The following is a 15,725-nucleotide window of genomic DNA, read 5'->3' on the forward strand; positions in this document are numbered from 1 at the left end:
AGAAGTGTGCAACTGGAGAAGTCCCCATGTCCAAAGGAGATAAACTAACCAAGAAGCAAAGTTCCAAAAGTGATGTTGTGAAAGAAAATATGGAGTCAAAGCCTTATGCTAGACTTGTAGGAAGTCTCATGTATGCACAAGTCTGCACTAGGCCAGACTTGTCTTTTGCAGTAGGGATTTTATCAAGATTTCAGTCTAATCCAAGCCATGAACATTGGGTAGCTGGGAAGAAAGTGTTGAGATACCTGCAGAAAACTAAAAGTCACATGCTAGTTTATAGGCAAGTGGAGGATCTGAACCTCGTTGGATTTTCAGATTCTGATTTCGCAGGGAATTATCCAGACTCCAAGAAGTCAACTTGTGGATACGTGTACATGCTAGCAGGAGGTGCAGTTGCTTGGAAAACCATGAAGCAAACTCTAGTTTCAACCTCCACCATGCAAGCTGAATTTATTGCAGTATATGAAACTGTGTGTGAAGGACTTTGGATCAGGAATTTCTTGATGCAGACCAAAGTGTTAAGTCACATTGTGGCAGACACACTTGTGATTTATTGCGATAATGAAGCTGCAGTTTTCTTTAGCAAGAACAGTAAAAGATCAAATAATTCTAAGCATATTGATTTAAAGTATTACAGTGTTAGAGAAAGGGTTAAGCATGGTGAGATAGCTGTTTTGAGCATTGACACGAATTCACAGCTAGCAGACCCCTTCACCAAGGCATTGTCAGTAGCAGCATTCCAGAAGCATACAGCCAACATTGGAGTTTTAGCTAGTCTAGATGCTTAGGTTCAGTAGAGAGTTAATCCAGTTGGAGCAATTTAAATTTCTAAGGTTTTTGAGTTCTTGTATTTTTTAGTTGTGGTCTTTTGACTTTATTTATCACAACTTGTTTGTAATGACAGATTTTATTATTATCAATAAACTTTTGAGGTATTTCCAGTTATGATTTTGCTGCAGCTTTATTGTTTTATTTTGGAAATTATCATCTTGTTTTGAATATCATACTTGCTATCAGATGACTTAAATCATGTGAAGCATGATGTTAAGGTTCAAGCAATATTTTTTAAGCCATCAGTGTTCAGTAAATTTGCTTGAGTTTCTGGTTTTAGAAACATAAAGTAGGACCTAATATATGTTTACTTGTTGATACACATTAACATATATTGTATCACTTCTGGTTGAACATATGTAGATTGCAGAAGCTTGTGTTAGTGGTTTTGAAACTCTGCATTTTTGTTAAAATGTATACTGGTTCTTGCTCTACATAAGTAACTGTGATCTGACCATGTTGGAATGGATTTTCGATTTGAGTTTGTTATCTGGCGCGCACTTCAGTAAGTTAAGTAGGTTTTGATGTTCTCTGGTGCAAATCATCGAGCATGATATGTGTGAGTCCAAGGGGGAGATTGTAAGATCAAATATGGACATAACACATATCATCATAAAGTAATTGATGATTAGCTTAATATCAATCCTAGTTTAACATGGATACAAACAGTAAATCAATACTAGTAACTTAATGAATAGTGTATCAATTCATTAAGGATAGTAATCCATTGCTTAGTCGACAAGAAAGGCTATAAGTTGTGATACATTAGGAATCTAATAGTGAAACCTAAACCGACAAGGAATGCTTTAATGGGAAGCTTCTTGAGGTTTAAGTCTCATATATATACAGATGAATTGGTCCCTGATTACTACCACGACTATTGCATAAGTTCTGTCCATTGAGAAGCAAGTTGGTAAGTAACAGAAGACCATATTCAGTGATCGTGTTTAGCAGCTGCATAAGATGGAATCCATGACAGTGATTGCTGAAGGTAAGCCTTAATCCTATTATGATTGTTGTGCATATGTTGTGAGCATGTAACTATGGTTTTACACCTAATACTTACTAGGAAATCGACGACACGGTCTACATTAGTGGCGGCTTCATGTCAGACCCTCGCGCACCACCGCCTCGACCTCTCTACAAGCAGAACTCCTGGTCGCCGGACATACTCCGTGAGGAGACATGGCAGCGTCAGAAGAGCAATTGGGGCATGCGGAGTCTCAACCGCCGCAGCAAAAGCGTTTCAGACGATGACTTGGAGGAACTGAAAGCCTGCATTGAGCTGGGATTCGGGTTTGATTCACCAGAAATCGACCCCAAACTCTGCCACACCTTACCTGCATTGGAGGCTTACCATGCTTTAAACAAGCAGCAGTTCAATAAAAGCGTATCAACAGGTTGGTTAACAAGATTGAATTTTTTTTTTCTTGATCCGAATTCTCAAGGGTCTTTCATCTTTGATTCATTGATTTATTTGTGTGTTTGTTTTCAGAAGGGGATGATGCGGAGGTGGTGAAGATGAGGTTAAAGCAGTGGGCGCAATTGGTTGCCTGTGCGGTTCGGCAATCATCTTCTTCCGGAAGATAACAATACACTATTTGATCTTCTGTTACTAATTTCAGATTAATTATGACAAATTGTAAAGCTTTTCTTGTTCTCATTGTAAAGGAAAGAGAAACTGTAACGCTGATTTATATATATATATTTTTTTTTGAGAATACGCTGATTTATATTTGGTAGAAATTATCATACACCAGAAAGACTATACTTTTAGCTCCAACATTGCTTTTGTAAGCAAACACTTGTATTTGTTCTTGTGAAAATTTCAACAATTGAATTTATCCTACTTTATTCCTTCCCATTGAATGCCTTGTGTCTTGTCATTAATTTGGCTCAAAGGACAGGAATATGCATTTTTTTAGACATATGCCTAAAATACTTTTGTTATTGTTGTTGACAGAACAAACGTAAGAAACGATGACACTTCAGATTTGTGCTATTTTATGATTCTGACACTCTCGACACGTCAGTTGATTTTGATTTTTTGTCATTTCTGTTCCAAAAATATCATGGATATTTTTTTCTTATTTGAAAATATCAGGATCTTTTATTTTTTATTGAAAAATATCAGGGCTTTCTGTAACCAAAAAGAAAAAAAATCAGGGTTTTTGAAAATATCAGAATTCGGAACCTTCTTCATTTACTACCTGAACGGACGGGCAAAATTGATATTTCACCTAACGGGGAACCACGCGTCCGTCACTTATCGTTAATTCCTCAGATCTTTCCCTTTCGGGCTCTCTGTCTCGCATTACGTGTCTGCCGCCGACTGCAGTCTCATGCTTATCCTCTCTGCACACGCAAGCAGACAATCAAAGAGAAACAAAATATCCCAATACACCCGCGCGTGAGAGACACTCTCCCTCCCTCCCATCCTTTCCAAAGGATTTAGAAAATATCTGGCATGATCTCGGACCAAGATATTTCGTAGAGACGACGTGGCACCGGTCGACACGTGGAAAAGGGTCGCCAATGTGGATCCTTTCATTGGCTCCCCAAAAACAAAAAGTCCCTCTCCCATTCTTCTCCTTCTTCACGACCTCTCTGGGTCTTTTTTCTTCTTCTTCATCCTTACCAAAAGCTCAGGAGCACGTTTCCAAAACGCACCGTTTTGCATTTTCTGATCAGAGAACCGAAAATCGCAATGGAAGAGCATATTCCTCCGCCGAATTCGGATCCCGAGTTCAGGAGCGAGTTGACTCGGACCGGCGGCTCCAACCCGGCGTCGTCCTCCTTCGTTCCTCTTCGGACTTGCGCGCATGCAACACCGGTAATATATTGATTTTCAGTTTTCCGTTCTGAACTTTATTTTTTCTTCCATCCATTGTGTTCTGAATCCTATGATGGCGCTCGGTGATTTGCATGTCAGTTTTTTTTTTTTTTTTTTTTTTTTTTGGAATCAAATCTAATTTTGTTTCGGCCTGTTTGTTTATAAATATTAAATAAGTGTTTTAGAAGAAAATGCTGCACTGAAAAAGGAGATCTCATCTCTCTGATTGTGTAACGTTGTTTGAGGAATAAATGGTGATATTTGTGTATGAATTTGTGGAAATAATGGTGATGAAGATATTTTTGGAAGCTGTGGATTCAGAGAGTGGTGAACATGGTTTTTTGTTGATTCTTTTGTTGAGTTTTCAATTTTATGCAAGGGAATTCGAGTTCAAAATTGAATTTCGTGTGGGATTATGAGTCCAGAATTGTGATGAGCACCAACTCCAGTGCAACCCTAATTCCAGTGCTTGTTCAGTTGATTGCTTCATGGATATTTCCTTGGTTTTACCAACCAGTGGAGGCAAACAATCTTTTAGTTGGGATTTGCTGGAGGTCGCTTGTCCCCAATGCTTGAAGTTTTTCATGACTTGCGTCTTAGTTCCTGATTCATGCACGCACTGTAATTAGGAATTTAGCTTCATATAGACGTCCAAGTATCTCCCTCACTCTCTACTGAGATCATTATTATTAATAGTTTTTCTCTTTCAGTAATTTATGTTATACAATTCCTCACTGCAGGTTCTAGTCTATACCTTATAAGCCACAAGCCTAGCATTTTTTTTGCTATTTGCTTGAGCCAAAACACCTCTTCCATCTGCTTGCCTGTGAATAATATGAAAAAGAAAAAGGTGTGGTCGGCACCTTCTACAATTGACTATTATGAACTTGATTGCAAATTTTCAAATTAAAAAAATAAATCTTGGAAAAGTTTCTTTTATGATTTTCTTTTACTTTAACTGTTGAAATATTCCTTACTATCTGAATTAAGCTCCATTCTTCCTTTTGTTTACTTGATTGTGATATTCCATTTCAGGGCACATCCACAGAGTGGACAGATGAGAAGCACAGATCGTATATAAATTCCTTAGAAACATCATTTGTAAATAAATTGTACCATTCCAGGCATTTGTGGGACTGCCATCCACAAAAGTATGTTCAGGGGATACATCCGTCAAAAGAGTTGCCTTTCAAGACTTATAATTCTTCTGACCAGGTCAGGGAGTTAAATCTGGTATATATATCTATTTTCTTTGTGAGCATGTTGGTTTGTTGGTAATCTTATTTATTTCCGTTCTTCCTGTATTTCTTATCTTCTTGAATTGTTTGCAGTTCATTGTTGTTCGAGATAGGCGTTCTCAGAAGATCATCTCTCCAAGGAATGAAACTCTGCTGGAAAGCACCGCTGATTCTAACGTTACTATGGAAAGGCCCCGGATGGATCATATAGCGTCTTGTTATAAGGGGACCCACCTAAGAAGGAAACGGACCTCAGAACACTCGGGTGTAATCGCAAGAACTTCCGAGCAGAACCCTGCATGTCATCAGGATTCAGTTGGCAGTGCTGCAGGTAACTCTCAGTCTCTGACTAACTTCCCTTGTCTGCGCAAGTTTGTCCCTTCATTTTCTTATACTTGAGATCATTTCTTCCACATTTGCTTCCATGTTTTGTAAATTTCTTCATGCAACATGCAAACCCCTCCAGCCTATGTACATACACAAAAGTAGGAGGTTTATTTGGATATAGTATCATGGATAGAGATGCCCTGGACTTGCTCCATTTCAACTTAAACCCACCTACTGTACCTATTGGGGAACTTAGCATATATCTTTCCACTCGCCCTAGAATTATTAAGTGTCTGGTAATTGGTAAGTGCCTTAAGGTGAGGCTATGGTTACATAATTATATAGATATATATAGTTCCATTACTTTCTCTGTATGGTTTTGGTTTTTCTCAAAAATGGTAGATTTTAATAAATTAATAACTGATTTTACTTTTGTTCAAGTTATCATGTGAAAGTTAAGTTTCAAGGAAGAACGAAGGGGTTAGTTCTGGGGAGATGTGGTATACTGTAGTGTTTCGGGTCATCTAGATGGAGAGGAACAAAAGAACTTTTGACAATGTAAAAGGCGGATGAGTTCGCTTTTGGGCATCTTTATGGGATATGTTTTCTCTATGTTTTAGAAATATCTTGTTTTTGCTATTCACTTAATATTGATTTGCAGCAGTTAGTTAATGCTGTTTCTTTTTAGGTTGGTTTTCTCCACTGCCTAGTGTTTTTGTTGGTGTTTATAGGAGTTCTTCTCAGTAGATTTCTTGTCTAGTTTTGTGTAATTTTTCTTTTGATTCAATAAGATTATACTTCCATTTTTTTTTTTTTTTTTTTTTTGAGGGAATAAGATTATAGTTCTTAATTTTGTTTTTTCCCCCTTCTTTTATTCACTTTTGCCTGGGCACCTCTGGTCTCACATTATTTAACAGATATGAAAACATGCGCCCTTTAATTGTTTGTTCTCCAATGGAATTTTTTTTTTTTTTTTTCGTAAAAACTTATCAAACCCTGTCTGGTGGTTGTGACTGAGACACTGTTAAGCAGCATATTGTTTAATTTGGTGCACAGCTTGTTGACAATTACACCATCATGTGCTTTATTTTATACTCGTATTTTGTTCTCTTAATTTTTTTTTTTTTTCTAATCTTTGTCTCTTCACAGAAGTTTCGGGTCAGAACTTTGTGGTTGAGGACAACAGAGGGAAGCTAAACTGTGAATTCATACCAAAAAGGCTTAAAAGGGCTTCACCCAACTCTTCCAGCAATGATCAAGTAATGTCCATGATTACCACCAAAAGAATAATTTCATTGCCTCACTTATCACACATAGTTCAGATAACGTGATTATTTTTCAGTCTTGGTTGTTGGGGTAATCATTTTTGTTAATTCTCTGGTATGTTCTTTTTTCCAGCTTGTGCCATTGGGAAATTTTGATACAAAGGAGGTTTCGATGGCCCATAATGCTCCCTCCGGAAGGGAAGAACAGGGGCATCATCAGTTGCTATTAGAGCACCGTGAGAGCTTCATCTGTCCAAATTCTATCTTCACTGATTCTTAGCGGGCAGTTGAATTGCAACTCAGTACTGAAGTTTAACAGGTAGATACTGATAGATAGAAAGAAATTGGAGATAGTCCTTATTCTTTCCATTCTCTACTATTTGCCGTAATGCTATCGAAAGACTATATGGAAGAGATATGTATCTATTGTGCAAATGATCTATGATGGTGGATTGGATATATGGAGTAGATTTAGTTGATAAATAGTAGTAGCTTTTAAGATAGGTTTCTTTGTCATTTGCCATCACTTCCCAGTTTTGTTTTAGTTTCGTTTCAAGTAGGAAGTGCTCTTTTTATAATTTGTAGAACATATGTAGGTGCAATTTTTTGGTGGTTTGGAATTGTGTGGATGTCATGGGATGCCAATCATGTTCTGTTCCACATCTTCCTCAAATTTTTGCAGTAATCTGTGAGAGATCTGGGGGTGTAACAATATATTATTATTTAATTTATTTATTTATTCATATTCATGATAGGGGGTATTCAAAAATATTGTTTGAATAAAACATGTCAGGTGGAGAGTAAGTTGCAAAAACAGTAAGGAGAAACAAATTAACACCCTAGCCAAGCACTGCAAGCATAGAGTGAGAGGAAAACTCGAGTTTCTGCGAAACCCTAGACTGCTTTGCTAAGGATGCTGTGGATGAGATGGTTGTCTGCCTTGCAGCGTTGCTGCAGCTGGTGGATGGACGGAAACCTGTGGACCTCCGACGACCAAAAGCGAAGGGTCTGCGGTATTTGTTTGGAAAGCTGCTGACGGCCCGAGTGTTTAACAAGCAAGGTTTTAAAAAACGTTAGGCGTTAGTCGGACGGTGACTCGAGGACTAGCGCCTAGGGGCCTAGGCGGGGACTAGGTGGTTTTTTATTTGGGGTTGTGACCTTACCCAATTTTAGTTTAAAAATTGCCCACTTGCTTCACTAAGAGTTTTTTAACCCCATTTACTCAATCTAACATCTATTGACAGTATTGCCCTCATACTCTCTCTCTCTCTCTCTCTCTCTTTCTCTCGACTCCCCTCAGCCTCTCTCTCATTCCAGACACTCTCTCTCAATGGACCGAGTGAATCACACCCAAGCCCTCGCGGGAATCCGAATCAGACTCACTGGCCACCGCCGTTGGCGATCTGGTCCGTGCCAAGTTCTCGTTCCTCCGAGTCTGCGACCTCCGCTCGCTCCTCAAGTTCCTTCGATCCGTCGCGAAGTCCGACTCCATCATCAACCTCTCTGTTCCAAACCCAATCGATTCTGGAGCTTCAAGGTTCGGCGATTTCGCACCTGCAATTTCACAGTTCCGATCGATCCGAGAGAAATCGCCGGCGTCGTCTGTCCCCCCAATAAAGAAAAAAGATTATTGCCACCCAATAATATGTCTATTGGGGGGCAATAATCACTGCGCTGTTTATTAAAGGACACTACTCTGTCAATGGTAGAAACTAGTGATTTTTGGGGTGGTCTATTGGGGGGCAATAGACAGATTATTGCCTCCCAATAATTTCTTAACTGTGGTTAATTACAGGTCCTTTCAACAAAATGCTGCTGGATTCATTAACCAAAATAGTTAGGTTTATTGGGGGGTCATAAAAAGTTTATTGCCTCCCCCAATAATTTTTTTATAGAATGGTCAGAAGTAACTCAGTTTGGTTTTAAATTTGTTTACAAAAGTACAGGTATTCAAATTCAATACTTGGTGAATTTAAGTCCCCAAATAATCAGGTTATGAGTGCCCATTTTGCCACAACGACCACAACGAATTGGCTTTCTTTTCACACTCTCCACTTGACTTGAATCGCTTCACGCTAGGCCTCCCGGGTGGCCTCTTTGCAAGAATAAATGCACCTAACAACCAAAGGATCACCCATATTCCTGCAAAAAATAACAAAACAAATATATTATTGCCCCGCAATAAACAAATTATTGCCCCCCAATAATATAGTCAGAACTACCAAAACACATTAGAAGCAGTCTTTAAACACAAATGAAAATATCACTGAACACAATTATAGAGACTTCATAAAAATTAAGACACATTATTACCCCCCAATAATGTAGTCAGAACTACCAAAACATTTCAGAAAATGTAACAAATTGCTCTGAACAAAAAGTAAAAGATCAGTAAACAACAATTAAGGCAGATTATTGCCCCCCAATAATATGGCCAGAACTACAAAAAAAAACACTTCAGAAACAGTAATAAATTGCTCTGAACACAACTAATATTTCGTTAGAACTAGAAAATATGAAATCTAACTGTTTCAGAACAAACAGAATCAACAAATATGAAACGAAACGAAGATCAAAGTCAAAAAACCAGTTCAAACTTAACACGAAGCTCAAATTCACCAAAATCAGTTCGAAGTTAACAAAGCAATTCAAAACTAACGCAATGTACACAAAAAGACCTAGAAATTCAAATTAAACCGAGCTAAAATCAAAAATTTAGTGATCGATGAAGAAAAGAATCAAACCGCAATGAAGGAGGAACACAAACAAGAGCTCGATCTCGGTCTATGGTGATAATCACAGCACAACTCCTCTCTCTATCTAGAAATCGCAGAGCTTCTCTCTCTAGAAATCGCAGAGCTCCTCTATTCGGAAATCACACAGTGTCTCTCTCTTCTCAAAATCGCAGAGCTCCTCTCTCTCTCTCTCTCAAATTTGCAAAGCTCCTCTCACTCCAGAAATTGCACAGCTCCTCTCTCTCTCTAAAATGGCAGAGCTTCTCTCTCTATAATCGGGGAGTTTCTCTCTCTAAGTCTCTTTCTGTTTCAATTTTCAGCTTTGACAATTAAAAAATGGCAAAACAGTCCAAAAATATGAAGAAAACAGGTCCAACTCAGAGTTTTGGGTAAGTGGGGTTTAAAAATAAAAACTGTTGTGTAGTGGGCAATTTCTTAGAGTGTTTGGGTAAATGGGGTTAATTAACCCCAAAATTGGATAAATGATCATTTTTCCTTTTTATTTTGGTTTTTATTTTTAAATTTTTTTTAATTATTTTTATGACATAAAATAGATAAATAATAATGTTTATGAACTTAATAATCATTTTTATTATTAATTAGAAAAAAATATAATAGATGTCACCTATTTATTGGGACTCTATGCAAGTCTATAAGTGCTATTATAGACTTGGTCACATACTATCCTATAATCTATTAAAACCCAACAAATGAGTCAAAGACGTCCTCTATCTCATCTGCAGCCAAGCTCAGAAAATCCCCAATTTTCCATTAAGAACCCTAAGTCCTTAACTTTCAATTCGGCAAATTGCAAATCTCAATCATGTTTGTGAATTGGCTGAAATCTAGTAATTCACTCATAATTGATTCTCCATTTCTCCTTACGCGCGATCCCTTCATCCACCTAATCTTTAACTTCAATTTTCTAAATCTGTCAAGGCCTGCTAGTGAGCTTGCATGTCGGAGTAAAGATTTAACAGAGTCAAGCATGATTTGATGGCACAAGAAAAGGAGGATCAGGGTCTCATAGAGAGCTTTCGCATTGACGGAAAGGCTCGGAGAGTTTTGACAGAGCTACCGCTCCGGTTTACAATAACTGAATTCCAGGAATTTCTGTCTTGAGAAGTAGAAGTGTAAGCCGCCTAGCGCCCCGCCCAACTCCCAGGCCGCCTAATGCCCGCCTATCTCGCCTAAGCGCTCGCCGAAATCCAACCCGATTTCATTTGTCGCCTAGCCTAAAATCGGGGCGGTCACTCCATGCCCAGCGCCTAAGCGGGTGCCCAGACAGTTTTTTAGAACACTATTAACAAGCGCTCATTCATGGGCATGTTCCGCCGTGCATGGCGACTTAATGGCCAGTATAAGGCACAGGCGCACAGGGATCATTTCCTTTTCACCTTGACTGACTCCTCTTATCGCAACCGTATACTTCGAGGAGGGCCATGAGGTTTTGATAGGGCCTCGCTTGTGTTAGCACCGTATGACGGTGTGGGGGATCTTATGGCTGTCTTACTCTCGTCACTTACTTTCTGGATTAAAGTCCAGGGCCTTCCTCCAGCGTTTCATTCTAATCAATGCCTTTAAAGATTGGGATGTGCTTTGGGTCGATATCTAGATAAGGATACGACTGAATTTGATGCCGGAAGAATCCGGATTAGGGGTTGAGATTGACCTGCTTCAACTGGTAGTGCTACACCATAGTTTTACAGTAGAAGATGGGGTGGTGGTTGACTGACTTGGACTTCTTCTTTAAAAAATTATATGGCAGATGCCCGGAGTGTGGGCTACTAACTCATGTTGGACTCCCTTACGTGGGACCACCGCTGTCAGACATTCTGAACAACACAACACCGCCAGCCCGCTGGAACCTGGAGCATATGTTAGCCAGGGTGGATGCTGCACCAACGCTAGGGCCATCGTTGGTTTTTAGGGCTCAAGTGCAAACTGGGGAAACTCCTAGCCTAGCTAGGTTTGCTGGAACGTCGGTGACACAGGTCCGAACTTGTAGAGATATCCACATCTGGTCTGTGTCGGATCGTAGTGCTACTGGCGGTAAAAACTCGGGCACAGACCATGCTAGTGTTGGGATAGAGGCTGGAGAAGTACAAGTGGTGACTGATGACTGAGCAAAGCGAACTGGATCAGGGACAGTCATCGAATTCTGGCAGTAAGGAGATTGTGCAGCAAGTGGAGTCGGACCAAGTTATGGTGGCTGAGAATACTAGGCACTAGAAGCGGGATGAGGTAGATGGGGTGTCACTAAAAAAGCCCTGGTTGAGCCTAGCTGTGGGGAGGACTAATTCTTAGGGCCGGGCAGAAACCGAACCGGGGGTGGAAAACCGGCCGATCCGGGCAGGAAAATAGGTTTCCGTGACCGAACCGGAAGAAATAGTGAAGAGAAATGCAATAAACCGGACCGGACCGGATCGAACCGGGCCAGAACCGGGTTCTTTCTCTGCACCGACCGGAATAAACCGAACCGGGCGAATTTAATATAACTTTTTATTTTTTATTTAATTTTAATAGGTGTCGAATTATCATTGGTTGAAAGGAGGTTTCATGTGTGCTTGACCTTACCTGATCACCAAAAACCCTAACCTAATGCGACCCACCATCTCATTCAGTCATTCACTCACACCTCGCCGCTTTCGACTTTTCTCTCTACTCTCCCTACGCTCTCTCTTTCCCTACACATCTAGCAAAAATCTTCTCATCTCTCCCTACATCTCTTCTCATCTTGAATTTGGATTGGGGTTCGACTTCTCAAACTGCTTTGATGCAGATGGACTCGGTAGTGATATTAGGCGTTTTGATTCAATTTTTTTTGTTTTATGTTTCGATATATGAAATTAGGGTGCTAAGAGTTTGATCTGGGATAATATTTGGCTGTTTTCTGTTCTTGTTCAATTCATATATGAAATTAGGGTTTCGAGTTTGAGATAATGCTTTGAGTTTTGTGAGGGATAATGTTTGTTGTTCTTGTTCAATTTACATATGATGACTTGTTGTTTTGTTGTTCATAATCTGGGTCATTTTTCGATTCATGTTGTGTTCTGCTTGGTTAGTTGATTAAAAAGTTTGATATATGCATCAGTCAGTTGCTGTTCTTGTTCGATTTAATGATGATGACTTGTTGTTTTGTTGTTCACGTTATGGGTTTCAATTTCAGGTTTAGGACTTGCTGTGTTCTACTTGGTTAGTTGATTAAAAGATTTGGGATTTGCTGTTTTTTTAGATTTATGACTTTATGTTGCTATTACAGTGATGACTTGAAATATATTTGTAGAAATTCATTTCAGTTTATGACTTTATGTTGCTGTTACAAGGAGCCGACTAAGTCGGAGTTGGAGCTGCACGGTGAGCTTGAAAAGCTTGAATTAGGTAACTTTCCTTCATTTTGTTTATTATAAAATTAGTTTGTTGTTTGACTATTTTCTGTGTTGTGAATATGTTGCTCTTTTAAGTAAACTGTTTTGAATATGTTGTTATTTTGATTTGTAGGATCTGCCGTAACAACAGTTGATGGTGAAGAGTGATTGATGGGTCGAACTCACGAGGGGCATGCTGTTTTGGATCTTTGGTGTTGGCGGCAGGGCATGCTGTTTTGGTGTTGGTTGCAGACTTGTAGGTCTGCATATCTATGCTTTTATGAACTTTTTTTAGTTTTGGAGATCAAGAACTTTATTTAAAGTTTGAAACTCTTTTATTGTTCAATTTCGGTCTGTAATGAACTAAGTGATTAACTGTTTCTGGACTTTGTGATGTATTGGACTTTCCTTTATGATTTGTGAAGCTCTGTAATGAACTTTTGAACTAGGTTTCTGCATTTCTAGACTGCATAAAATCTTGTATTAAAAGTTCAGCCTTGTGTTTTAATTGTTTAGGTTGTTTCCAGTTAATTTTGGCTAAATGGATCATGGATCTTTGCTTGCTTCTGGGCAGGGTATTGTTTTTGATTGAGTTATTGATGTGGAAAAATTGGGCCGTAAATAAATTTAAAGAAAAGCCCAACTCAGACCGAACTCGAACTGAATTTTCGGCCCACTGTATTTCAGCCTGCTCCATTTAGAAACAGTTGTCGACCCAGTTTTTTGCCCAACCGACTGAAACGGGTCAAACTCGGGTTGGGCCCAAAATCGAGCCGGGCCGACCCGAGCCCAGCCCTACTAATTCTGATGCAGTGTCAATGGGGCTATTGAAACTGAAGAAGGTGCTTTCATCTCCAAAGAAGCGTGGTAGGCCACGGGGTGCAAAGAACAAAACCAAGACTGAGGTCAAGATTGTGAAGACTTCACCTATGAAGAAAGTCAAGGCGTCAAAGAGGACGGAGAAGTTGGTAAACGAATTGCTTGTGTTTATTGGTCCTGTTGATGTTGGTACCTCTACCCTTGAAAAAGGGAAGGAGGTTTCAACTGCTTAGATTTGATTAATTTAAAATAATGGTTATGCTAGTATAAGTGTCTCTATGAGCCTTTGTAGAAGTACCTTCTTCTGACGTACCACAATTGTGTGCTCGGCGTTAAGGGTTAGGTAAAACATAGTGCCTACGAGGCGAGGTGTTTTGTTAGTTGTTGGATCATAATTCGTATACATATTTGTGCCCTAAAACATGGAAATACTTGTTCTAAAGTTCAATTTAAGGTTGACTAATCCAATTCCATGTTTTGTAGAAAATCTTGACAAGAGGAGAAAAAAAGTGAAATTTCGGCAAATTTTTCATGCACCACCACTCACGGTGGTGCCATGTATTTTCCAGCCATATTCATGGAAGAGCAAGGAGGATGAGTACCATAGCATCTATCACATTACATCAATTCACCATCATTTTATCTTAATCAAATTCCAAACTTTTTGGTTTCAATTCAACCATACACTCCCTATTACCCAAAAGTTCACCATCATCGTCACTTTAATATCTATCATATTTTAGGCTTAATTACAATCTCTCACTCATCATTTCCTACTCTAACCTACACCATCACTTCCATACTCTTTTCCCTTATTTTTGAGATCTATTACTACTCTCATACTCCACCTCTTTGCTTAATTCAAAACCTAGCTGCTATCTTGACTTCTCAACACCATTTTCACATCCATTTCCATCTATTTAAGCACCAATTCTTCCCAAGAAAGAGGGATCACTCCACACTTGGCCATTACATCTTTTTCTCTCTATTTTCTTTACACAACTCACTACCATCTCCTCTACAAAACCTCCATCTCTACCACTCCATTTTCCAACTACATCCCTATCTATAACATCTTACATATACCAAGCATCATCATCATCTCAAGTCTTGAAGAATGAGTTCAAGGAAGAAGCTAGAACACAAGAGGAGCCACCACATCATCTCCATGACAAAGTTTTCATGATCAACCCTTTCATCATCCTTCACTTGTGATCATCCTTAGTCATTTCTAAACTATATTCTTTGATAGCTTAATGTTTTCCATTATGTTGATGCTAGTTTATGTAGATATGTGTGAGTAGTCAATTGTTGGGGCTAGGGTTGAAAGCCCTAGCCAAACTTGTAATGAATTGATGTTTGAATTTTATTTGATGCAATTTCCATAATCATATTTACATGCTAAATCAAGAAGTGAATGCTTGTATTTGAATCTAGCTAATTTTAATACTTTGCATTTATCATTACATGAACAATGTCTAGAGACTAGCTAGCTTTGAACATTAAAAACATGATAGCACACTAGGTGTGTATGTGAGGGTAGTGAGTTAAAATCACCTAGACCTAGAATTGGTTTGCTTGCTTGATTATCTAAACTCAAACCTTTATGCATCTATGAGCAAGGAATTGATACTTATCCGATAATATAACTTATTCTTGGGTAGTTAGTTTCTCACTTATCCAGTGGAAATTGATAAAATCAAAGGAGTTTAGGCCTTCGTAGCCGGCCTTATCCGTATGCTAAGAGGGTAATTTGATACTTGGGATTGCTTTACTTATAGTTTGAACATCAATGCATGCAAGGGAGGCTATGGTCAACAACCTAAAGCTCTAACTTCCATCCATTCTATCACATCTAGTTTAGTATAGCCTAGTTTACATTTCAAGTTTTTATTTTGTGTTAATTTGAGTTGAAACCATCTCAAAAACCAAAATCAAACCACTACACCTGTCACGCCCTTGATTTTTAACACAAATAAAAATCGATATATAACCCCATAATTATATATGCGTGATCGTTCAACCATCAATACCAAGTACATACTGATGCCCTGAACCCTCAAAGTTAATATACACTCACTCCACAGAGTTATATATTACACAAGCTTACGAATTAAATTGTCAACAACAAAATAAAACGTAAATGCTCTTCAGAGCTTACTACAACGGAAGTCTTTATAACGGTAAAGTCACGAAATTGACTTCCTACCGTAATGCTACCAGCACGCCACCTCAGGTTCAGCCACGATTACCCTGACCTGCAGGATTAACCCATACACCGTTTGAATGGTGCACCGGGTTGTCACACA

At 38.9% G+C, this 15,725-nt stretch overlaps 2 protein-coding genes across 7 annotated transcripts; both read left to right on the forward strand.

Annotated features, from left to right (window-relative positions):
• The first annotated feature begins 1,891 nt into the window (after nucleotides 1-1,891).
• On the forward strand, nucleotides 1,892-2,700 carry LOC133740953 (uncharacterized). The gene is made up of 2 exons (XM_062168888.1): nucleotides 1,892-2,231; nucleotides 2,327-2,700. Exons 1-2 carry the CDS (start codon nucleotides 1,937-1,939, stop codon nucleotides 2,419-2,421), a joined length of 390 nt encoding a protein of 129 aa, XP_062024872.1. The 5' UTR covers nucleotides 1,892-1,936; the 3' UTR covers nucleotides 2,422-2,700.
• A 644-nt stretch (nucleotides 2,701-3,344) lies between these two features.
• Nucleotides 3,345-13,015, forward strand: LOC133741272 (cold-regulated protein 28-like). Of its 6 annotated transcripts, XR_009861776.1 has the most exons (8): nucleotides 3,345-3,664; nucleotides 4,405-4,514; nucleotides 4,700-4,897; nucleotides 4,996-5,233; nucleotides 6,379-6,488; nucleotides 6,628-6,813; nucleotides 12,556-12,610; nucleotides 12,731-13,015. XR_009861776.1 is itself a non-coding variant. In XM_062169204.1 (7 exons), the coding sequence occupies exons 1-6, from the start codon at nucleotides 3,367-3,369 to the stop codon at nucleotides 6,772-6,774; spliced, it is 1,101 nt and encodes a 366-aa protein (XP_062025188.1). In that variant the 5' UTR covers nucleotides 3,345-3,366; the 3' UTR covers nucleotides 6,775-6,813; nucleotides 7,288-7,749. The 6 variants fall into 6 exon arrangements, 5 of the variants coding, with proteins under 5 accessions (XP_062025188.1, XP_062025187.1, XP_062025189.1 ...); XM_062169204.1 differs by lacking the exons at nucleotides 12,556-12,610; nucleotides 12,731-13,015 and adding an exon at nucleotides 7,288-7,749; XM_062169203.1 differs by lacking the exons at nucleotides 12,556-12,610; nucleotides 12,731-13,015 and having other exon boundaries at nucleotides 6,628-7,243.
• Nucleotides 13,016-15,725: the final 2,710 nt, after the last annotated feature.

This window comes from Rosa rugosa, chromosome 3, assembly GCF_958449725.1.
Source record: "Rosa rugosa chromosome 3, drRosRugo1.1, whole genome shotgun sequence".
Lineage (NCBI taxonomy): Eukaryota > Viridiplantae > Streptophyta > Magnoliopsida > Rosales > Rosaceae > Rosa > Rosa rugosa.

Bases quoted from the DNA above. Each gene is read 5' to 3' on its own strand.
- LOC133740953 (XM_062168888.1), top strand. From the start codon at position 1,937: ATGTCAGACCCTCGCGCACCACCGCCTCGACCTCTCTACAAGCAGAAC. The intron at 2,232-2,326 runs GTTGGTTAACAA...GTTTGTTTTCAG, and splicing joins CAATAAAAGCGTATCAACAG to AAGGGGATGATGCGGAGGTG.
- LOC133741272 (XM_062169204.1), top strand. From the start codon at position 3,367: ATGTGGATCCTTTCATTGGCTCCCCAAAAACAAAAAGTCCCTCTCCCA. The intron at 4,515-4,699 runs GTGTGGTCGGCA...ATTCCATTTCAG, and splicing joins ATAATATGAAAAAGAAAAAG to GGCACATCCACAGAGTGGAC. The intron at 6,489-6,627 runs GTAATGTCCATG...TCTTTTTTCCAG, and splicing joins ACTCTTCCAGCAATGATCAA to CTTGTGCCATTGGGAAATTT.